The sequence below is a fragment of the Tupaia chinensis genome, unplaced genomic scaffold, assembly GCF_000334495.1.
Source record: "Tupaia chinensis unplaced genomic scaffold, TupChi_1.0 Scaffold148470_1, whole genome shotgun sequence".
Taxonomy (NCBI): Eukaryota; Metazoa; Chordata; class Mammalia; order Scandentia; family Tupaiidae; genus Tupaia; species Tupaia belangeri.
Window position 1 is genome coordinate 14,595 of NW_006208319.1, and position 25,102 is coordinate 39,696.

General features: G+C 41.4%; 2 protein-coding genes and 1 non-coding gene across 4 annotated transcripts in view; 2 read left to right on the top strand and 1 right to left on the bottom strand.

Annotated features, from left to right (window-relative positions):
* Nucleotides 1-1,619: 1,619 nt before the first annotated feature.
* On the top strand, nucleotides 1,620-21,794 carry LOC102487582 (glutathione S-transferase A1). Of its 2 annotated transcripts, XM_006170432.1 has the most exons (7): nucleotides 1,620-1,711; nucleotides 8,274-8,381; nucleotides 12,147-12,198; nucleotides 13,159-13,291; nucleotides 15,728-15,869; nucleotides 18,255-18,386; nucleotides 21,543-21,794. In XM_006170432.1, the coding sequence occupies exons 2-7, from the start codon at nucleotides 8,295-8,297 to the stop codon at nucleotides 21,663-21,665; spliced, it is 669 nt and encodes a 222-aa protein (XP_006170494.1). In that variant the 5' UTR covers nucleotides 1,620-1,711; nucleotides 8,274-8,294; the 3' UTR covers nucleotides 21,666-21,794. The 2 variants fall into 2 exon arrangements, with proteins under 2 accessions (XP_006170494.1, XP_014440480.1); XM_014584994.2 differs by lacking the exon at nucleotides 8,274-8,381 and having other exon boundaries at nucleotides 1,638-1,711.
* Nucleotides 9,422-9,531, bottom strand: LOC114006503 (small nucleolar RNA SNORA5). Its single transcript, XR_003548209.1, has one exon. It is a non-coding gene; the product is annotated as a small nucleolar RNA SNORA5 (small nucleolar RNA).
* Nucleotides 21,795-23,187: 1,393 nt separating the features above from the next.
* The window catches only part of LOC102487997 (glutathione S-transferase-like), a 21,730-nt gene continuing 19,815 nt past the window's right edge, over nucleotides 23,188-25,102 (top strand). The window contains exon 1 of the mRNA XM_006170433.1: nucleotides 23,188-23,274. Within this exon, the coding sequence (XP_006170495.1) occupies nucleotides 23,188-23,274 (87 nt within the window). The remainder of the gene's footprint in view (nucleotides 23,275-25,102) is intronic.

A 25,102-nucleotide genomic window follows, 5' to 3' on the forward strand; every position in this document is an offset into this window, starting at 1 on the left:
GCCCAATTCAGCTGTCCCTCTGGCAGCTGGCCAACCACATGCCTTTCAGGCATGGGGGTGTATTTCTTCCCTATTAGAAATCTTGACTTTCCTATTAAAACTTCTCTTTTCTTACACTACATGTGTCGTGGTTTTTCATTCTGCGTCTCAGGACAAGTCCCCTAAAGATCTGGACCTAAAGAACCTAAGCTTTCACACAGCACAGTTCAACTCCCCCATCCTACAGCGGCACTCTCTGAGGGCAACTCACTCCCTGCAAGGTCCTTTAGAGCAGCACGAAGCTTGGCAAGGAGCTGGCATTTCTCCTCAACGTGAGAGCAAGCTGCTTCTCTCTCTCAGAGACTGAACAAGCCTAAATAAAAACAAGACGCCCAAGCAAAGCCTCTCTGATATAGATAAAACTGCTTATCTCAGTTTTCCGTTGGCAACTCATTTCCCAGGACCTACTTCCTGCCTGGGAGCTCTCATCTTTCCCTCTCTTAATAAACTCTCCACTTCACTATTCCTTCTGTGTCCATGTCTCTCATTCCTTCCGAGTGCGAGACAAAGAATGGAGTTCATTGCTGTTCCTGCACTGAGTGTTGCACCCACGCACTCCAACTTCCTGCATCGTAGTTTTCCTGCATCACTACCAGCAGCTCAGTGTCCATGGGGGAAGCTGGTATTACTTGCGTCATGTCTTTTAAAATAACACAAAGACGGAGAGAGGGAAAAAAACAGTAGAGGCTGAAAATGGAATGTTGCCATCGAGCCCACAGCATCTGCCTAGACCAAGAGGGACAAAAGCTAACTGGAGTGAGGGAGGAAAAGTGCAGGTGAAACTGCTCGATGTAGCAGATAAAATACAAAACACCCCGGTAAATGTGAATTTCAAATCATCAATATTTAAAATTATAAACATGGCCCATACAATGTTCAGGGTATGCTTACACTAAAAATTATTCATTATTTGTCTGACAATTCATTTAGAAAAATGTTCCAAAACCCTGTTAGTTTTCTTTTACAGACATCAACTGCTAGCTAAGCCTACAGGAAATTTTTTTATATGCCTTAGTTTTTGCATCCAATTCATGGAAACCCTACAATAAGTTTGCCAGGAAAAAGAAAAAAAAAAGTCCCTACTGACTGTCAGAACAGTTCATCTGAGATTCTATGCTTAAACCTTTACTGCCAACCTTGAAAAAAAAATTAACCAGTTTTCTTGGAATAAGAAGATCATTTAATGTGTTGTTTTTTAAAAATTCTGACTCTAGAGATCAGCAGTTGGTGTAATGGCTATGTCGTTGGACGCCCATGTCGTTGGACTCCCATGTAGTCGACCACGGTTCAAGTCCCACACCTGGTGGCTTAAACTCAAGCTGGGTGGGTGTGCATGCGTGTCCGGGAACCCAAGAGGAAAATGGAGGAGAAAGGATTGCTGCATAGCCACCCCTCTGGGGGGGTGATTTCTGTCTCTCTGTCTCTCTCTGTCTTTCTGGCAAGCGTATGCCCACTGTAGCAAAAACCTCTCCAAAAAAAAAAAAAAAAAAAAAATTTTGCCTCCCCAAAAAAAAAAAAAAAAAAATTCTGACTCTAAAGCCTGTGGGAGTGGCTTTTCCCTTACTGGGCTCTTCCCCTGTTGGTGGGAAGGAGGTATTTAAATGATGGCTTACAAACATATCAGAAGCTGCTCTTGAGTTGCAAAGCTAAGAGGGAAGCAGATTTTAATAAGGTAAGCACTGATTTTACAACATTTCATCCACTGCCTTACACTCACCCTCCTAAGTTACTAGAAACCTGCTGTGAAAGTGTCCTCAGCATCAAATTAAGTCTATCTTATACTCACATGGTGCCTTCTGGTGTGATTAGCTGATACTTCACGAGTTGTTGCTCCAATTTCAGTTGGATACATCTTTACAGAAATGTAAGGATGAAGAATTTAGAAAATGCTTGTATGAGAAGGGAATGGTATGAGAAAAGATTGATGACATGAGAGAGAAAAGGGAGAGAAGCGTTTTAGACAAACTGGGAATGTCGCCAGGGCAGGCAAATGTCCGTGTGTGCTAACGTGGCTTTTCTCTGTAGATGTAGCTACAACATTGTTGTGCATTGTGATATTATAGTGCTATGTAGACTGAAAATTCAAACTAAGATTTCTTATAACATGAATAAATCATGTGTTTATTTAAAAAGTGGTTGTTATTTTTTTCCAGAGAGTGTGTGGGCTTATCAGAGAGAGAAAGGAAGAAAGCGCTCCCAAGGGGGCATGGTCGCACTGCAGTTCCTTCTCCATTTCTCTGTCCCCTTGGCATTTTTGGTACCCACATATGCCTGCAGTTTTTTCAAGCCACAGGAGCTGCACTCTGAATTACTGCTGGCCATGTGGAATATAGCTCCTTTAACCACTGGGATATGTGGAGGCCCAGGAAAAGTTTATTCTTTTTTTTAAATATTTATTTAATATTATTATTATTATTATTTGATCAGAGAGAAAAAGAGAGAGTGAAAGTGAGAAAATAAGCCACCAAGTTGAGGACTCGAACTGTGGTCAGCCATGTGGGAGTCCAGCACCCTAACCACCATGCCACCTGCTGATCCTGAAAAATGTATTCTTAATGACAGGAGAAGTAGAATCTAATTCAGTCTTTGCCACTAATTGCCTAGATGACAAATCGCAGTCTCTATGTGGGGATCAACCAACTCATGGCAAACCTACAGAATGGCTGAGGCAGGGATCCTTAGCCTTGACTCCACTACCCATTTCGATGGGGGGACTCCTTGTTGGGTTGTCTTGTCCACTGAAGAATGTTTAGAGGCAACCCTGGCCTCTCCCAATCTGATATGGTAGCAGTCTCCTCCTTCCCCCAGGTGCAAGAAACAAAACTGTCTGCAGACATTGCTGCACGTCCTCTGGGGCAGGGAACAAACTCACCCTGGTTGGGAATCGCTGAACTCCATGACTCTGGAGCCCTAAACCTCCTACATCTTGCAGCAAAAATTAATAAGCACTGAACCACATAGCTACTCTTTTAAAATCTCATACACACCTAGTTGTGACGTACTTATTCTTTAAATTTGAATGTAAGAGTCAACAGTGCCCTGGAATAGGAGGGGAAAAGAACGTTCTTATAAATGAGAGGCTGGAGTTTCAGTGAGAGTCTCTGAAAATCCAGGTGTTCGAGCAATCAGGGATAACAAATCACAGAAAAAAATACAGCCTGTATGGAAGAAGATGCTGAAATGAACTCAGGGGAAAGCACATGGCAAAATGCTTATCTTTGTCTGGACAAGGACGACCTGCGATCCAAGGACAACCTGTGAAGGGTAGGAGGGTTGGTCCCTGGGATTACACAGTCCACTGAATTTGGAGGCTGGCATGCTGACCCGGAAGGCAGGAGCCCACCAGGACAGAAGGGGCGGGCCCTCAGATTTCTGAGCAGGGCAGCTTGCTCACTCACCTGACTTGTCTTGTGGAGAATATCCAGATTCTTGGGTGGGAATTCGCAGAAACCCATTACAGTGAAGTCACTGCTGAGCCCATGGTGCTCTGCCAGTCATTTATAAGCCTGTTGTTCTGGGTGGATTAAATCTTTTAGGGTAGGGCCTAATACACACCTGTATTTCCCCTACAAAACTTCATCATGGCTTAACACACAGAAACTGCTCCATGAGTAGTAGTTAGGAAGTTTGAATAAAAATTTTTAAATTAGGAAAATGCATCAGAAACGAGGAGTCTAGGAAGGGTTTTTAAAGTCTGTGTTTCTTGGTAAGGAATTGTGCGTTGGAAGGAAGTGATTGTTTTTCAGATGCTGACCATGAGATGCTGCACTAGTGCCGTGAATTGCTGGAGAGAGAGCTGATGGGTCTTCCAGTTGCATGACTAGAGCCAGGCAAAAGGAGCCTGGGAACAGAAAAGTTTCAAAGTGCCCAGAGCGAGGGGTCAGTGGTAGCCTGGGGTCAAGGCTGAGGAGAAAGGTCCTCTGGGTGCTCAGGGTGTGTAGAGGGATCGGAAGTCTACCTCTGTCTTGGCACTAAGCACGCTCTGCTTAATGATGGGCTAGACTTTCTGAACCTCTCCTGAAAACTTCCTGTTCATCCAGGTGAACTAATTAGTGCATCAATTGAACAGGAGCTAGGAACAACAAATTTTAAAAAAGCTCTGTTATGATTTATTTGAAAAAAAATGTGGGTACATAAAATATCTCATTTTTACTGGGTCTCTATCTGCAAAATATAGAGTGATGGATAAAGTATAGATAGCAGATGATGAATATACAAGTAAATAAAAGGCTTGATAGAGTGGCCAGCAGGTGACATGGTGCTTAAAGTGCTGGATTCCCACGTGGCCAACTATGGTTTGAGTCCTGGACCTAGTGGCTTGCTTTCTCACTTTCCTTCTATCTCTCTGGTCAAATTGAAGAATAATAATAAATAAATAAAATTAAATAAATTATTATTTTAAAAAGGCTCAATAGATCAAATAATTGGTAGGTAAATGACAATAGGCAGATGAATGATTGATACATAAAATGATATAGATAGATAGTTGGATGAATGAGTGGATAGATCTAATTGGTACGTAGAGTAATAGGCAGACAGAGAGATGGATAGATGGATAGAGAGACAGAAGACGGAAGAGAGAACACACGCACCATCCGACGTGCCCAGGGACTCACCCCGTGAATCAGGAGCAGAAGGGAACTCCCATTTACTGAGTCCCTATTAGAATTGTGTATACATTATATCATTTACCTTTCTCAACAATCCTTAAAACGAGATATTTCTTTATTTTCATAAGAGAAAATTGAGCTCAGAATTTAAACAACCCACTTCAGTTTATGGACCTCACAAGGAAAGGGAAATAGAATCCAAACCAGTACTGTCTCTAGGTCTCCCTTCTCTCTGCTACAAGATAGTGTAGAAGGACCATCCAGAGACATGACGCCTGCATACTACTGGTTGCATTTCTTCCAAAACAAGTCCATTGTCTCATGGAGGTAAATATGTGTTCAATTTATTCCATTTATAGGCTGTCAAGGTAAACCAAACCACTATCCTAATAGTGTTTTTCCTCTAATCAAGCACCTGAAAAGATGCATACAAAAATGACCTCATGAATTCAATGGTCCCCTCTTTCCTTCCCCTTCCAACCTTGTATCAGCTAATGGACTCTGAGCAGGAAAATACAAAGCAGATTCTCAGAGAGAAGCGAAGTGCATGGGTAATGGTACTTGATGAAGTGGAGAAGCCTTGGACTTCAAATCTGTTGAGTAGCTAACCTTCGCCAACTCACAAAGTCCTTGAGTTTGTGCAAAACTTACCCGTTGACACACCAGAGCATTATGGTGACCTTTGTCCCAGACATGGCCTTGCCTTTGGAAATCTCATATTTAGAAGGTACAGAAAGGAAGAGCTTTGTGATAAAATATTATGTAAGATAAAAATTCAGTTCCCTTTGCAACATGATCCTCAATAGTTCAGGGACTTAGTGTGAGGATTCGAGTCACTTGGCTCTCTGAACTCTAGTCCATAACAATTCCACACACCTCACACATTAGTGTGGACGTTACCCTCTTCATTCTGCTGAATCATGCCACCTGCATTCCTCATGATCAGAAAGTTCAGTTCAATGTACGCAAGACAAATACATTGGGTAAATATGCTTCTAAAGGATATTTTCCTATCTAAAGTTTACACTATTAAGTTTTGCATTTACACTATTAAGTTTTGCATTTCAAAATGTGGACATTTAAATATTTTGATGTCTAAAACTCAAGTTACACTTTCTTAGAAGGACATTTGTTGGTGGGACAGCAGTTGGCATAATGGCTATGTCGCTGAACTCCCACGTAGTCGACCATGGCTCAAGTCCCGGACTCAGTGGCTTAAACTCATGCCAGGCGCATGTGCATGTGTGCCCAAGATCTTGAGAGGAGAATGGAGAAGAAGGGATTGTGGTGTGGCCATCCCCCCGGGGGGTGATTTCTCGCTTTCTGTTTCTCTGTCTCTCTCTGTCTTTCTGGTGAGCGCAGGCGCCCTGTAGCAAAAACCTCTCAAAAAAAAAAAAAAAAATGGGGCATTTGTTGGTAAAAGACAAGTGTATTTTTGTTCCAAAGTCAACATCAATGAAACTTGTATGAATAATCTTGTTATTTTATAACAAAGCTTCAGGTTTGGAGAGAGAGTGCAGCTTTCTCCCTGGGTCCTTGTATTGAGACTCTTGCTTTCAGTAAGTCCTGTGGGTTTCTTTCTATTCACACTCAGGATACAATTAATTTTGTCTGTCTTTGGGATCAAAGTGATGCGTTCTCTTGTTCTCTACTGTGTAACACCTACTGAGCATCCCGAGGTAGAGCAAAGGCTATCCAACTTTCCCAGCTGGACTTAGTCAATGTCTCTCTTACCATTCAAAATGACAAATGAGTGTGCACGTAGCAAACAGTCAACACATGCATAGCTGAGATGAAAAGCACACACTGTGTCTGCATGTAACGAACTCAGCCACACCAAGTTCTTAACATCCTTAAGTTGATTTTAAAGACAAAAACTACAAAGGGAAGAAGGAGAAAGGGGTTTATAACAATTGCTTTGAGACAATTATCCTTGGCTACCAGGGTCACTAACAAGGGCGACCCGATGCCATCCTGTTACTGGCATCATCGCAGGCATCAGTTTTTATCAGTTAGGTAGATTCTAGGCAGAAGTCCTTGTAGTAGTCCTTGTCAGGGTGCAGTGGTCTTTGTGTGAGGCTGTGATTCCGGCAGTCTGTAACAGTTATTATCAGTCATGCCGGCGTGAGAAAGCACCTCCTCCAGGGCCTTTCCCCATTCAGTTTTGTCAGAGTTTATTTAGTACGAGTGGACACAAAGGACTCCATTTAGACTTTGACAACTTTCACAGATTACAAAATAAGATGAGCCTGGCAGGAGTAGATACAGAATTTCAAAAGAATCAAGAGCTTAGCCTCCTCTGTGTATGGAAAGATGTTAGGTCTTTTTGCTTTGGGTAAGCAAGTCTGAGGCCCGCTTTCTGCTTTTGATCAAATGCGCTCTAACAGCCAAAAAGCGGAAGAGCTCTTGCTTCTCGTGGTCCTCGCTGCCAGTGATGTCCTGTGATTGCAAGTCCCCTACACAGGTGCCTGGGATCGTCGTCTGTGTGGGTTCCAGACCTGCCTCCTTTTGAGTCCTGCATGTGGATTTTCATGTCCAGCACTAAGTGGAGTGTGACTGGGAACACTGTACTTAACCTGTCTGAGTCTTGGTTTCATTATCTGAGAAACAGATAATATCAAGGAATTCATGAGACTACTATGAGTACAAGTTGAGCATTCCCTAACACAAAAATGTAACATCTGAAATGGGCTAAAATTGGATACTTTTTGAGGACTGACTTGATGTCCACATGTAGAAAATTCCATACCTGATCCTAGGTAATGAGTTACATTCAAAACACTGTAATACAAAAATATATAAAATTAACCTTAGGCTATGTCAATAAGGTGTATGTGAAATAGAAATAAATTTTGGATAGATTTGAGTTCCAGTCCCGTGATATCTCATTATGCGTATGCAAATATTCCTACAACCAAAGAAATCCAAAACACTTCTGGTCCCAAGCATTTAGGATAAGAACTACTCAACCTGTACTAAAGACAACAGATTGAAAGGAACTAGTAGTGCCAGCCAGGTGGCGTGGTAGTTAAGGCACTGGATACAACATGGCTGATTGCACAGTATGAGTCTCAAACCCTGCGACTTGGAAAGCGCACTAGGTGTGTGTGCATGTGTGCCCAAAATCCTGAGATGAGAAGATATTGTGGTGTGGTCATCCCCCTGCCCCCAGGGGTGCGCTCACTTTTTCTTTCTCTATCTCTCTGTTTCTCTCTGGTAAGGCATAGGTTATGGGCTATAGGAGGCAAATAAAAATTAATAAAAAGAAAAGGACTTGTATTGGGGCTGGATCATTAGTAGCTACTCAATAAATATTAGTTTCATTGCTTTTCCTCTTCTCCCTGACTCGAGAACATGTATTATAACCACAGCTTCTCACCTATTAGCCTGTCAAGAACAGCATCATTTTAACCAGTGAGACATGAGACTGCTTTGGTGTAATCGGAGGTGGCTACTGATAGGTAACAGTTTGGGCCAAAGAACACATTCCAGGAACTCCTCCAACATGCCACAAAGAAAGCAGATACTTCTTCAGTATTGTTGGTGCTTTTGGACCATATGTCCTAAAGTGCATTTTTGATTCTGTGGTTTCATTCATTTATTCATCCATTCATTCATGTTTAGCGAAACCAAGAGACCACCAACATGGCGGGGAAGCCCAAGCTTCACTACTTCAATGCGCGGGGCAGAATGGAGTCCATCCGGTGGCTTTTGGCAGCAGCTGGAGTAGAGGTAGGCTCCGAGATAGGACACCTTAAGTTAGATCCCAAACGGAATGTATCAGATACTTTTCTCACATAAGCAAGGAGGATGCTTCTTAATGAATAATCCGTGAAGAGTTGTGCCTTAAATAAAAATTGCCATTAAGAAAGAGATGAACAAAGTTGACCTCTTGAAGTGTTGAAATTTCTTTTCATCAAAGAACATAAATATTATCATAAAATTTTAAAAAACTAATCACCATGTGCTGACTTTATTTAGATTTGGATTTAAACAAGTCATAAAAATGATTTAGGGCATTTATGAAACAATTACAACTCTGAATACTGATCAGATATTGATGACATTAATGAATGTTGTTAATGACATAGGTGTGATCATCCATTTTACTTATTTTTTAAATAGTTTTCATGTTTTGGGGAAATACGTTCAAGTATTTAGGAACAAAACCTTTACCTGGATTCTCTTTAATTTACTATAGAAAGAGGAGACCTGCTGGGCATATAGACAGAATGACATTGGCTTGATAGTTATCAAAGCTAGGTAAGGGTACAGGGAAGATTTTTATACTTTTCAGTTTATGTTTATACATGTTAAGAATTTCCATAATAAAAGGATTAACATGCTTTTTAAAAAGAGGGTAATTCAAAGTATAAAAGAGGTGGGAGGCAGCAGATAGACACAACTGCCTGTTAAACACTGAATACATTTATTCAGCAATCACTTTGTTGAGTACCTATTGTCAGGTACTGTGCAAGGTCCTAGGAATACAGGGTGAACAGGACAGACATGATCCCTGCCCATGTGCAGCCTCTAGCTATGAGGATGCGGACCAGTAAACAGGTAATTCAAGGGAGGGGTAGGAGCATTAAGAACACACAAGCATTCGACCCTGAAACTTCCTTATTTTCTCCTGTCTGAACAAGGAGTGTTGGTGGCTTTCTGGGTGACTGCTGAATGCTGCCCTCTAGAGGCGTCACTGAGACTAAAACCTCTCAGTCCAGATCAGAGACACTGACAGCCCTGAGAGCAGTTTTCTGGGGAGTGAGTCCTGGGCTCCGCTGCAGATCTTGTCCCTCAGCTTGGAACACAGAAGGAGGGTCTGAGGGGCAGCTGGAGTCCTGTGGAGGGAAATTCTAGTGCACTCCCTTCAGCCGCCTCATAGCAACGTATAATCCCCTAACCTTGGGATTATACTGTCTCTATTGCTTCATGAATAGCCTGATCCTTTTTCAGTTTTATGGAGAATCAGACACAGAACAAAATCTAGATACTGCCATTCCAGGTTGTTTCCTTAATAATGAATTATCTGTCTTTACCGAGTCTAAATTTCTGCTTCACAGTTCGGGTCATTTTCAGAGGCCTGCTGGATGAGGTCAGCCCGGGAGGTGAAGTAGGTACAGATAATGCTCAGAGCACCCCAGGGTTCCTGTCCTCCATACAGCTGTTTGATCACTCTTCCTCAGCTTCTGGGTTCTGTGCCTAAAGGATGTTATTACGATCCCATCGACCTCCATCAACCTCATAAGCATCACCACCCTCACCAACCCCATCCCAACTCAACAATCTTCCTGTGTTGACCACCTCCATCCATTTTATTTGTCTTGAACTAAACAGACATTTCACTACTTCTATATCTTGATCCTTGGTGATCTTAGAGCTACAATAAACTCTTCCTTGGAGCGAGTCAGAACCCCCCACATTCCTGACTTTTTCAACATAAAGAACTCCACTAAACTATTACAGCCACTGCAAACCTTACTGTTTGTTACATGGTTTATATTGCCCTGGTTGAAAACACTGTAATATTCTGTTGAATAAAATATTCTACCCTCATTTTATAAATAAGGAAACTAAGGCTTGGAGATCAAGTCACTATGCCCAGATCACATAGCCATCATGTGATTGAACCAAATCATATCATCATCAAAATCCAGAAAATCTTGATAACTGTCTCCTTAGATACTTTAAAAATAAATCTACTATGCCATTATGTCATTCTAGGTTTTCATTTTGTATTAAACATCTGCAACTAATCAGAGCTTCTGATCGGATGGAGGCAGCTTTGTTTCTGGGCACCATTCCAACCAAAGCAACTTGGCTCAAGACAAGCTAGAATTTACACCACGGTCTAAATTACTGAATATAGATCAAGAACAAAGTACTTATTCATCAATATTAGATACCTCTCAAGTGAAAACATTAAAAGGATGGCATAATGACACAGTAGCTATCTTGAGCATCCTAATGATAAATTACATTTCCTGGCCACTTTTTCAGTGCTTTGCATGCCTCCTTAGAAATTTAATGCTCATACTAACCTGTAACATAAGTACCGTAACAATACCCATTTTATAGATTAGGATACTAAACCATTGAGGGATTCAGTAACATGTTTGTGGTCAAGATGTTATTATGTGAAAAGGTATGTTAAGAGGTGTAGCCATATCATAAATCAAAGATCGTTGGGTTAAACAATTAGTGTGGGGACTCTGATTCCTTCTTGAAGCTGGGAATTCTACCCCAGTGTGTCTCCCTGTTTTTTCTAGGAGAGAAAAATTCTAGTTGCAAGCGTTAATGCTCTGTAACAGCCAGGACTCATTTCTCCCTTTAAGGAGCTTCAGAGAATGGGGTAATGGAACATAAAACAGAGACCACTCGTGGTAGACTCTTAGATGGGCATTGGTCCGTACAGCTCCATGGTGGGGACACAGAAGGCTGTGCTCTGATCCCAGAGAAATAGGCTTTCCTGAGAGTGTGAAACTCCAGGGCTAGAAAATCTTGCCAGTGCCTTCCCTGCAGTGACAGTCCCCTCCCAAATCATGACGTAAAGTGGACATGATGGGGTCAGGTGGAGGTGAGTGAATCTACAAGAATAGCATCTAGGCGCTATGACCCAGGTCCTTTAATTCTTTCTTTACTTTTTAAAAGTTCATTTCTTTCTTTCTTCCCTGAGTAAGAGAGAGAAAGCACCAATACCTCCAACCAGGTCTTGATGCCTTGGTAGAGTCCCGGCGTCTGCCAGTCCTGGATAATGAGTGTGCCTGACATAATCAGGAAGTCTCTGAAGGTGGGCCTGAAACTTTCCCCCATGGATCAGCTTTTCAGAGCATTTTGTTTTACCACTGCCCCACTGTCCAGCCCTGGACATCTGCTCCTGATAGATCTAATCTAAATTTCTAAAGGGCAGTGATCACTCTTCTGTGTACCTGCCAAATGCAGAAATCCTACTTTCTCAGGATGGCAGTGGTGAAGGTGGACCTAGAACTTTCCCCCATGGATCAGCTTCTCAGAGCATTTTGTTTTACCACTGCCCACTGTCCAGCCCTGGACATCTGCTCCTGATAGATCTAATCTAAATTTCTAAAGGGCAGTGATCACTCTTCTGTGTACCTGCCAAATGCAGAAATCCTACTTTCTCAGGATGGCAGTGGTTCGGGCAGGAGGGACAGTGCTGAAGCCATGTGGGAGGATCCAGACTTTGTGTCTCAGAGTTTAACTCAACACGCTGGGTGTGCTCATGGGTGTGCCTGTGATCCAGGCTGCCTTCAGGCCTGGGAGGGTGGTGGTGGTGGTGGTGGTGGTGATAGAGGTGTCACACCATGAAGACCCTGTTGATAATGTCAGTTTCTCTCTCTCTCACTTCTATTTCTCTGAAAAGAAAAAGAGGAAAAGAAATTTTACCTTCTCCACAACATGTATTGTGATCATTCAAGTTTAAAGTCTAGAATACTACGGAATGAACTAACCAAAACCTATTTCCTGTTTCTGCTTCAGTTTGAGGAACAATTTATAGACTCTGAAGAAGATCTGGACAAGTTAAGAAATGGTAATACTGAGTATCTAATTATTTCTGGGGAGGGCATGCAGTAGAAAGTATACGTTGAGGTTTTATCACCAGGCACTGCCTATGTGTTTTTAAGATAGTAAATGGGGTGGTGCAGAGAGGGAAAAGCAGTTAAAATATAAGGGTTTTTTGAGCAAGCTTGAAAAACCTTTTAAGGTTAAAATGGGCTGGGACTCTCAGTATTTCATAAGAGAACCACCCCAGTGCCCTTTGAGGACCTCCCCCTGCTTCCCCATACTTTCTGAGAATGAACTGTGATCAGCTCAGAATTCCACACTACCCTTTCCATTCAAGAACATTCTAGGTCATATAGTAGATGAAAGGAGTATACATGGACCTGGCAGTGATTTTGCATTCATTTCTCTTATGGGTTGGACAAGGTAATAGCCCAGCAATATCGCTGACTTAGACAACAAAGCAGTGTTGAGTTAGTAGAAAGTGCAGGTGAGAGTGTGAGGAGGAACATCAAGAGCAAGGACCAGCAGCCCTGAGGTCAGGAACTCGAGGCTGGCCATGCACATGCTAATCCAGTGGTATTACTTGAAGAGCATGAAAGGGCCTACAAAGAACTAGCCTTAATGTCATGAACACAAGTGTCTGAGAAGATCCTGGGTTAAATGGCATTTCAGTGGTGTCTTTGTTTCAACTTCTTCTGACATTTTCCTAAAATATCCATGATGATAAGCAAAAGAAAAAAGATAGTGACCAACCATGTATCTGGATGGGGAATAAAATGATAAATGACACAGGCTAAAAACTAAAAACAAGGTTGATAACAAAAAGGATTACAGAAAGCTATAAGCCAATCTTACTTTATTTGAAAGGATACAAAAATTTTTTTTCATCTTTTTAATCTTCAGTCATTTCAACAACTGTTTCTGTGCTCTGAAGGAGTAGGACCCAGAGACATTCATTCTCCTCTTTCTTTTCCTCTTTCAAAAGATGGGAGTTTGATGTTCCAGCAAGTGCCAATGGTTGAGATTGATGGGATGAAGATGGTGCAGACCAGAGCCATTCTCAACTATATCGCCACCAAATACAACCTCTATGGCAAAGACATGAAGGAGAGAGCCCTGTACGGTACATTTTCTGTTCTTACAGAAACAGATAACCCAGGAATATTTAGATCCTCTCTTGAGTGAGCAGGACACGGCAGGGAGACCCTGACCAGCAGCCATGTGGGTCTTGGGCAGGTACACAGAGGTCCAGTGTCTCACAGTCCTATGGAGATGAGAGAAGAGTACCCTTGGGGTGGATTCAGGCAAGTGTGATTATAGAAGAAGATGTAGTCCTCAGGAATAGAAGAGTGACAGAGGTTTCCAAACACTAATGAAACACGAATTCAGAAGGATGATGGAATCATGACTCCAGGTACTCAGGTCTTTAGGGGATGGACTCTAGGCGACAAGTTGGGACAAGTGACAAAGTAACTCATGTCTAGAGGAGAAGACAAGAAAGGAGGATGACACAAAGCAGCTAACTCTCAGGTTCTAGAAATTATAATAATGATCAGGATCCTAAGTTACTAGCTGACTATATGGACTTGTCAACTTATCAAGTCTTACTATAGGTTGATCCCCAAGATTCTGGCATGACCTTAAATATTTCAACAAGACTAAAGGAACCATATTGAGTCAGTATCATCAAAGCTGGGGGTTGCAGGTGTGGGAGGGGGGTCCTCTATGGTATGGGACTGCTTGTGGAAAATAAAATCTTATATGGAACTATTGACAGTTCCTTGAAAAGTTAAATACAGAATTACCAATGACCCAATAATAACACTGATAGGTATATATAAAAGAAACAAAAATATGTACAGAAATTTTCATGGCGGCATTACTCATATTGTTCAAAAAGTATAAACAATCCAAATGTCTGTCAATGGATTAGTGGATAAATAAAATATGTTGCAGCCATACAATCAAAAATTATTTTGCCACAAAAAGTAGTGAAATATTGATGCATGTGACAATGTGGATGAATTTCTAAGATGTTATGTATGTTTCATTAAAAAAAATCAGATCCTGGACCAGCAGATGGCATAATGGTTACATCACTAGACTCCCACATGGCCTACTGTGGTCTGAGTCTCAGACCCAGGGGCTTGAAACTCACACCAGATGTGTATATGTGCGTGCACAAAATCCCAAGAGGAGACTCGAGGCAGAAGGATTGTGGCATGGCCTTCCCCCTTGGGGTGTGATTTCTTACTTTCTGTCTCTCACTCCAGTGAGGCTACTGCATGTGCCCTATAGCAAGATTCTCGCTCAAAAAAAAAAAAAAAAAAAAAACCAGGAAAAGAAAAAAAAAAAAGACACTTGACCAGCTAGTGGCTTGGTGGTTAAGGTGGTGGATCCACATGGCCAACTGGGCAAGTGTGTGTCCTCAAAATCTCAAATGGGGATTAGAGGAGAAAGAATTGTGGTGTGAGCATCCCCCCTGTGGGGTGCTTTCCTTTCTCTCTCTCTCCAGTAAGCATATGTGCCCTATGGCAAATATTCAAATGAAAAACAAAAAACAAAAAACAAAAAAACAGACACTAAAGGCCTCAGGTTATCTCATGTTATATTATTTCTTCTCTATGAAATGTCCAGATTATTCAAGTTCATAGAGGTAGAAAGTAGATTAGCAGATGTTTGAGGCTGGGGGGAGTGGAGAATGGGAAGTGATTGCCACATCATACAGCATATCTTCTTGATCTTCTAGGGCTAATGAGCTTGTATGGAATTTAAAAGGTGACAGTACTTGCAGAATTCTATGAATGTACTAAAAACCACGGAATAGGACAGTTTTAAGGGATGGCAATTGTACAATGTGAATATATACATCAATATTTTAAGCAGTACTGAAGAAAGTCCAGTTTGAAACAAAGGAAAGAACAACCTATAGTATACACTGATTTTAACTCTACATAAAATCAGGCCGAGTAAGGTTATATTTTAGGTGGGTCTGTATAAAAGCACACAAGACTAGGGACGGGCAAAAGCAAGTGGAGAGGGTTGTATAGCCATGTTTGATGAGGAATAATTTTAAAAAACTTACACACTTGGGCATAAAAATGGGCCTGGCATGTGTGACAGGTCGTGAGGGGGAACCTGTCATGTCTGAGATCCTGTGCCAGGGATGACTTCTTGTCATTACTGAGGTGGCAGGTCTTTGGCCATATGAATCATGGTACGTCTGTGTACAGAACAAACCCCAGCAGAGCTGCAAACTCCATTTGTTGTGTCAGTGGGGGAAGTGGTTCCACCAGTCGTTCATGACTATGACTCCGGACAGGTCACTTTGTACCTGTCTTTAGTCATGCATAGGGCGAAAATTTTAGACATGTATCTATCCTGTTTGGTTGTTTTAAGAAATAAGTATGGATGCAAAGGGAAGAATCGTAGCTCAATGACTAGTACTAAAATCCGCCCACCGAAGGCAAACTATTGTCAGTACATGATACCTTTTAGTTTTTTAAAGTGATAAGGCAGGAAGCACTTGAAGGTTTGGTTGTTTTGTCTTTCAGGATTGATATGTATGTAGAAGGGATGGCAGATTTGTATGAAATGATCCTTCTTCTGCCAATATGTCCACCTGAGCAAAAAGATGCCAAGGTAGCTTTGATCAAAGAGAGAACAATAAACCGTTATTTTCCTGTCTTTGAAAAGGTAAGTGGAAGCCGTTTAACCTTAAAGGAGATTAAGAATATAGAGTGTATTTTTTTGATCTAAGAGGACATATTAGCAGTTTGGGCTGCTCTAACAAAAATAGCTTAGACTGGGTGGCTTAAAAGAGACATTTATTTCTCATAATTCTGGCGCCAAAAAGTACAAGATCAAGATGGGGGTAGATTTGTATCTGGTGAAGGTCTCATTGCTTCATAGATTGCCTTCTTCAGGTTCTGCTGTCACATGGCACATGAGCCAAGAGAGCTCTACGGAGCCCTTTTTATATGGGTACTAGTGTATGTGAAGTCTGTGCTGATGACCTAATTACCTCCCAGAAGCTAAACCCAGTAACAGTGTCACATTGCACATTAGGATCTCAACATATGAATTTAAGAGGAACATAAACATTCAGTATGTAACAGAGGAGAAGAGAGAAATAGTCCTGGGTATTTGTAGGGCATTGACTTTCATTTCTAAGGGGCCGTCCTTAAAATTAATTTAGTACCTTTACATTCAAGGCATCATATAAAAATAGACCGGGAAGAATTGTACTGCTTATGCCAAAGTTAACTTTACAGACAATCTTATTTACTGGAACTAAATCTAGAGTTCTGTGTGTGAAATAATTTCATGGTCATAATTATAACTTGTGCTGTGGATGCCTTTAAGCCACAGTAGAGATTGGACTAGATTATGCAGAACGCAAGCATTTGATTCAATATGAACATGATGAAAACAATACATCAGAAAATATTCTGACACAGTGTACAGGGAGACATGAGACTAGTTGCCTATCACAAGAATACTATAGTATTTCAGACATGAGTGAGAAATATCTGAAAAAGGATGGTTGCATATAGATGAAGAGAAGGAACTAGATGAAAAGATATTAAGAAAAAATATATAGAATTTGGACTTGGATTTAAGATTTTTGAGGAAAATAGTGCAAAACTAAAGGAATAAATTTCCATGTCATATATGGTGTATATATATATATATATATAGTAACTTACTTAGATAACTTTTTTTTGGAGTTAAAAGAAGACCGTTTCAAAATCAAAACTACATGAAATCATGGTGAATAGAAATCATGTACCAAAAAAGTGATTATGAGATACTATAAACAAGGGACTAATGGATTAAAGCCCATCTTATGAATCATTAAATTTTTCTTAATCCATTCAACAAATGTCGACTCATTGCTTTGTCGGGTGCTACGCAAGGATATAAACCATTAATATTAATAGGAATCAGATCCTCAAATATACCCTTCTGGTCCTTGTGGTGCTGACGGTTTAGAGCACATTAGCATGATGACAATCTCTACAGCCATTACAGTGCAAGCACTTCTATACATCTTAATAAATAAATGATTCCCAATATAACATAAACGATTAACATAGGTTAGAATGTAATATTTGAGGTTGTGTTATGCTTTTATGCCAAGTAATTATATATGCTTCTATATGTATAATCTGAGAGGTTATTAGCCCACTTATTATCTTTAATTGGTGGTGCCGTGTGTGTTATTTATCATTGTTTATTAGTTGAGTATTGCTGGAATATTTTAATAAATATGCATGTCACCACACAATTTGAGACATTTTGTACATCTGGAAAAGTTGGAGTAGATGCTTAATGAAGACGTATATAACCACCATCTAAACAGCAAAATTAAAATATCTAATGATGTTTGCTTTCTTGTGTGTGTTCATGTGTCCACCCATCTCCCCTAAATAAACATATTTTTAAGCACTTTATCATAAATTGTAGGAATAAGTGCAGTTCATCCTTAGATACTTCCGCTTGTAGATGATAATATAGCACAAGTTAGGAGTCAGAGCCAAGGTTGCAAAGGAGCTAATGAATTTAAGTTTACCTGGATTTACTTCAGATTCATGACAGCTGAATCAGACAATGAGGAGAGCAGACAAGAGAAACCTAGACTGTGAATTAGTCTGCTCAAAGGCGAGGAGTGCAGTCAGAAAGATGGAGTTGTGGCCCAGGGATACTGGAGACAGAGAGAAGAGTACAGAGGCACATTCTGAAATCACGGGACTACAACCTCCTAGGGTTTGGGGCCAACAGAAACATGTTGGAGCAGGCCCAAGCCTTGGTACTTATAGAAGATGTAAGGTTGGGTGGGGTAGACACCATAGGAAGGTGGGAATGAAGGAATGAGGGAAAATGATAACTTGGGCTTCACCAAGGGGTGAGCAGAGCCCATTTCTCTTTCCCGCAGGCATGGATGAATGTCGGGTGCTTAGGACACCCCAAATGAAACAGCAAAGGTGGGAGAGTCAAGCTACAGAAGCTTGGAGAGAAACATGGAGTACTCAGCCTGACTGAGTGCATGTTCTCGATCTGATTCCTCAAATTCTCTAGGTGTTAAAGAGCCATGGACAGGACTACCTGGTGGGCAACAAGCTGAGCAAAGCTGACATTCACCTGCTTGAACTTCTCTATGCCGTGGAAGAATTTGACCCCAGCCTTATCACCGACTTCCCTCTGCTGAAGGTGATCTGTTTACAACCCTCAGAGAGGCAGCCCCACATCTCCCATCCTGGAATCTAATATTTGGACCCTTAAGCTGGTGATTTTTTGAATGAGGCACACTATAGAATTTCAGTGCCCCTAGGTCTTTAAAAACGAACATTGAGAGAGTCAAATGGTTGCACAACAGTGAACCATCATGCCCTGCAAGGCAATCTCACATTGGAAGGTTCCCAGTTCAAGTCTGGATTCCTCCCTGAGAAAGTTGGCACACACTTGTCCATTTTCTGAGGCTGGCTGAAGCTCAGGGTAGACTATGGTATCAAGATCTTGATGAGGGTAATATCTTTTTCTTTCACTCACTCATGAAAGAACTAATAATTGGTGGTGCCATGAGTGTTATTTCTTTAGCTTTTAGACCCTGTTTCTGAGGCATAAAAAGAATCTTGGTATACCAAGGAAATCTGAAGAAGATGGTACTTCCCAAAAGAATATTTTCCTTGGAGTCAGCTGATGGCATAGTAGCTATGTTGCTAAACTCCCACGTGGCCAACCAGAGTTTGAGTCTCGGACCTGGTGTCTTGAAAATCACACTGGGCATGTGTGTGTGTGTGCTCAAGATCACAGGAGGAGAATGGAGGAGAAGGGATTGTGGCATGGCTACCTCCCTGGGGGGGTGATTTCTTATTTTCCCTCTCACCATTTCAGTCTCTCTTTCTCTCCACTGAGTACACATGCCCTATTGCAAAAAACTCTAAAAAAAAATAAATAAAGAGTATTTACACAATGGACCTGGGTTCTAGCATATCTCCTCAGACTCCTATTGTGTTGTGGTTGCATTCTCCAGTTTCTCCGTGATTCCTTTATCCCAGTTTGCCCTGTCTTTCCATGTTTGAGTCTGTCTGAGCAGGTCTCCTTCCATCTGGTTTTCTTCCCTCAGTACCCACTCTTACTGTCAGACATGTGTTCCTTTCTGCCAAGGTCCATCCCAACACTTTACCCCCCTCCCCATCTCCATCTCTTTCTTGGTATAGAAAAACTGATTTTGACTGGCTCTGTAGTTTAACTTTTGTATTTTCTTTCTTTCTTTCTCTTTCTTCCTTTATTTACTTGCCAGAGGGCACAGGTGCTTACCAGAGAGAGAGACAGAGAGACAGAGAGAGAGAGATGGAGAGAAAGAGGGAGAAAGCACCCTCCCAATAGGGTGTCATCATGCTGCAATCCTTTCTCCTCCATTTTTCCACCCTGTCAGGATTTGAGTCATACATATACATATGCTTGGCATGTTTCTCAAGCTGCCAGGGTCAAGATTTAAACTACATGGTCAGTCATGTGGGATCTGGCTGCCTTAAGCACCAGATCATAAACTAGCCCTACCTTTTATGTTTTCTGTCTTTAGTGCAAACTCAATTTTCCCATACTTTCAGTGCTCCCGTTGGAGACTTATGTGTATCGTAACCTGACAGACCCTTTGTGGTTCCTTGTATTGTACAGAGTCATGGACCTGTAAGACTAATATGTAAGGAATAATAGGGTAGACTGTGAGCTCAATCATCATTTTTTTTATTTTTAAATTATTTTTTATTTTTTTAAATTTTTTTGAGAGGTTTTTGCTACAGAGCACGTGCGCTCATTGAAAAGACAGACAGAAAGCAAGAAATCATCCCCTGGGGGGATGACCACACCACAATCCCTTCTCCTCCATTCTCCTCTCAGGATCTTAGGCATGCATGCACACATACCCAGTCTGAGTTTAAACCACCAGGTCACCATTTCAGTCTCTCTTTCTCTCCACTGAGTACACATGCCCTATTGCAAAAAACTCTAAAAAAAAATAAATAAAGAGTATTTACACAATGGACCTGGGTTCTAGCATATCTCCTCAGACTCCTATTGTGTTGTGGTTGCATTCTCCAGTTTCTCCGTGATTCCTTTATCCCAGTTTGCCCTGTCTTTCCATGTTTGAGTCTGTCTGAGCAGGTCTCCTTCCATCTGGTTTTCTTCCCTCAGTACCCACTCTTACTGTCAGACATGTGTTCCTTTCTGCCAAGGTCCATCCCAACACTTTACCCCCCTCCCCATCTCCATCTCTTTCTTGGTATAGAAAAACTGATTTTGACTGGCTCTGTAGTTTAACTTTTGTATTTTCTTTCTTTCTTTCTCTTTCTTCCTTTATTTACTTGCCAGAGGGCACAGGTGCTTACCAGAGAGAGAGACAGAGAGACACAGAGAGAAAGATGGAGAGAAAGCGGGAGAAAGCACCCTCCCAATAGGGTGTCATCATGCTGCAATCCTTTCTCCTCCATTTTTCCACCCTGTCAGGATTTGAGTCATACATATACATATGCTTGGCATGTTTCTCAAGCTGCCAGGGTCAAGATTTAAACTACATGGTCAGTCATGTGGGATCTGGCTGCCTTAAGCACCAGATCATAAACTAGCCCTACCTTTTATGTTTTCTGTCTTTAGTGCAAACTCAATTTTCCCATATTTTCAGTGCTCCCATTGGAGACTTATGTGTATTGTAACCTGACAAACCCGTTGTGGTTCCTTGTATTGTACAGAGTCATGGACCTGTAAGACTAATATGTAAGGAATAATAGGGTAGACTGTGAGCTCAATCATCCTTTTTTTTATTTTTAAATTATTTTTTATTTTTTTAAATTTTTTTGAGAGGTTTTTCACTATAGGGTGCGTGCACTCGCCAGACAGAGAGAGACAGAGAGACAGAAAGCGAGAAATCACCTCCCAGAGGGGATGGCCACACCGCAATCCCTTCTCCTCCATTCTCCTCTAGGGATCTTGGGCACACACGTACACGCGCCTGGCGTGGGTTTTAAGCCACCGGTTCCGGGACACAAAACGCGGTCAACTACGTAGGCCACCGGTTCAGGGACACAAAACGCGGTCAACTACGTGGGAGTCCAGCGACATAGCCATTATGCTAACTGCTGGTTCCCTGAGCTCAATCATCTTAAAGAAGTCTTCTAGGAAAGCAATATTGATTTATGTTTTCTTCCTCTTATCTTTATCCATACTGAGTATCTGTTTCCCAGTCTCCATCCTAGAGCTGATGGAAGAGATAGTTAGTCTTTGGGAGGGTCTCAGTTTTCTTGTGTTGTTTTAATGATGGTGCTGGCTTTTGGCTCTTCTTTGAACCTGGATTCCTGTGTATTGTAGGCGCTGAAAGCCAGAATCAGTAACCTCCCCACAGTGAAGAAGTTTCTGCAACCTGGCAGCCAGAGGAAACCTCTTGCAGATGAGAAAACTGTAGAAAAAGCAAGGAAGATTTTCAAATTTTAATAAAGCAGGCACAATGCCAAGCACATGCAAGAGTGATCTTCTGAAGTATTATAACAACCAAGTGATTCATCTAAATACTGTTTCTGATTATTGTGAGACTAATAAAGTTTTCAAAAGCATATGTGTTGACTTAACTAGAAATCAATGATATAGACTTTGTTGCAATGGAGTTTATTCAGTTTTGATCAAATTTGTATTTGATCACACCCTAGGATATCGCTTCAAATTTAAATAAAAAGGAGAAAAAGTTACGTGGATTTTGGTCTATTCAAAAAAATTGTCATATAACAGCTGTCATGTCACTTACCAGCAAGAGGGAAGTAGAAATGTGTCTCTCAGAACATAACTTCATCACTAAGTAACACACAACTGCAGTGATAGCTCCATCTATCTCTCACCATTTATTTTCTTGAGTCCTTACTGTGCAGCTTTTGAAAGTGAATTGATTGATGTGCTGTACAATAAATTAGCTTATGTTCATACCATGAACACACACCTATTCCTAAGGCCACACATTCCACCCCCTGTGCATCTACCTATCTTTCAATGACCAGTCTAACACCCCATGAAGCCTACTCCACAAGCCTCATAGAGTACCTTGAGATGGTGGGGATGGGATTTTTTTTCTTGCACTATAGGGTGCGAGCCCTCACCACAGAGAGAGAGTGAGAAGTAGCCCCCCAGGAGGAATGGCCACACCACAGTCCCTTTTCCTCTATTCTCCTCTCGAGATTTGGAGTACACATACACATGCGCCCAGTGTGTTTTTCTAGCTAACAGCTTTGGGACTCAAACCACATGGTCGTCCATGTGAGACCCAGGTGCCTTTAACCTCGATGCCACTTGCTGGCCTAGGGATGAGATTTTAATTACTGTATTTTGAAATTATTTTAACTTCTTAAAAATGAGCATGGGCATGTTTCTTCAAAAGACATTTCAAAGGTCACACTTTGCCTAACTTGGCACTTTAGCTTTAAATCCAATGAATCATTGAAAATTCTTTTGAAATTTGTCTCTAGGCTTCAGGGGATGCCATAATTAAAAAAAAAAAAAATCAAGATTAAATTGAAAAGTGAAAAACTCCAGCCTCCCCTAATCTCCCCTAGTTGCTCCAGTCTAGGCTTGCCCTGACGGCAGGAGGAGGCTCTGTATAGAAAAGGAGAGGAAGGTTGGGATGCTAAACACTCATCACCTGCCACAGGAACAGAAGCTGGTCGGTACCTTACCCTCAAACTCCCCTCTTCCCTCTGACTTCCTCACGCTCGTCCTTTCTCTCTACTTTTGAAAAATACATCAATTATTTCATTAGATTTCTTGCAAGAAATTTAGAACACCTAATTGTGAAGGTAAACTGCACTGGGAGAAAGAGCACAGAATGCAGGTCATCTTGGAGCCGAGGAGTAGCTTTAATTTACATTATTATAAGTTGCAAGTTTTCAGCTTCCTGATCCACCTTGCACTGCTGGGTGAGCTTGTATTTCTCTTTCTTTGAGCAGAAGTGTCTCCGTCCGTATCCTTCAGCATGGCGGGGAAGCCAAAGCTTCACTACTTCAATGGGAGAGGCAGAATGGAGTCTATCCGGTGGCTCTTGGCTGCAGCTGGAATAGAGGTAAAATGCTAGATTGATTCATCTTGGCATGACTGAGCATTTACTCAGCAAAGAGAGTCCTTTATATGATTCTCAAATAAAAAGTAATTTTTACCACTTGCTTTTTAAACCTTGGGCTGTACGTTTTTTCAATTAAGTACCTAAGTACTGGGGTAACTGGTTGACACTGAGCTCAACAATCATCCCAGGTGATTCTAATAATGTCCTCAAATGACTTACAAAGACCAGAAGAAAGGATGATGGTTGGAAGGAAAGTGAGGGAAAGAGAAAGAGGCTCTTTCTGCCTCATATCTTTTCATTGCTTTCTTATCGACAAAGTGTTGCATTCATTCACCTATAGTTGTCTCAAGATGAATATAAGAAACAGGTAATTTTCTTGAAAAGTGAAGAAGAAACTCACAGGCACTGATATAAGAACATATCGTTTGCTACCAAAAACATAACTGTTCTACCCATTAATGAACTTTCAAAAACTCTGCTCTTGCCCCAGCCTCTGTGGCACAGTTGACAGTGTGCTGAACTGCAGTATTGGAAGCCACATGGCTGACTGCAGGTTTGGTTCCCTGGCTTGGTCAACTTGAAACACACTGAGTGTGTGGATGTATGCCTGAGGGTGTGTATGCCCAAGATCCTGATGAGTTAGCGGGGGCAGGGGAAGGGATTGAGGTGAGATGAAACCCTGTGGAGGGTACTCCTCTCTTGCACATATATGTGCATGCTCTCTATCCTGAATAAAGTACACTTGAAACGAAAACTTTGTTCTCGACAACCTTAAGAGCTAAATTTTCCAAGTGTATAAAGTCCTTTCAAAAGTAAATCTTTTTGTCTGTTCAATTGTGAACATAAAACAATGATCTCCTTCTATAACTCCTACATTTTTACTTTTTTAAATCACTCCTGAAGGATCTCTCACATCCAAAGAGAAAGAACCCGGGGATTTTCTTCTCTAACTTGTGTCCAACTCCATTGTGCTGCAATATAAGAACAGCAAGAAAACCCGGTGACTGGGTATTCACTAAGAGGCTCTGCTTACTGTTTTAACCCTGACCAAAGACACCAAGTTCATTCATTCTCTAGAAATGACGATACCTTTTATGACTACACAGCAGAACATGGATTACGTTTAAATATTTTACGGAATGTACTGCTTTATGTAATCTGGTAGTGCGACAAAAGGTCTAAAGCATAAAGGTCTTTGTAAAAATCCGTCACTGGGGCTGGCATGTGGTGTGATGGTTAAGGTACTAGACTCCCACATGGCTGACCACAGTTTGAGTCCTAGACCTGGTAGCTTGCTTTCTCTCTCTCCCTCCCCCCTAACCTTTCTCTATGTCCCTCTATGGTCAAAGTGAATAATAATAATAATAAAGAAATAAAAATTTTAAAATAAATAATTGTTAAAAAAAAAAAAAAAAGTCCTTCACTGGGGCCAGAAGATGGCATAGTGGTTAAGGCACTGTACTCTCAAGTAGTCAATCGTGGTTTGAGTCCTGGATGCAGTGGCTTGAAACCCACACCAGGTGCATGTGAGTGTATGTCCAAAATTCTGAGAGGAGATGGAAAAGGGATTGTGGTGTGGGCATCCCCTTGGGGGAGTGGTTTCTCTCTGTTTCTGTCTCTCCAGCAAGTGCACGTGCCCTATAGCAAAAATCTCTCTCTCAAAAAAAAAAAAGAACCCTCTTGTTTTGAATTTTTTATATTTTAAATTAAATTTTTTTTTTTGGAGAGATTTTTCACTATAGGGCGCGTGCGCTCGCCACACAGACAGAGAGAGACATTAGAGACAGAAAGCGAGAAATCACCCCCCGGGGGGATGGTCACGCCGCAA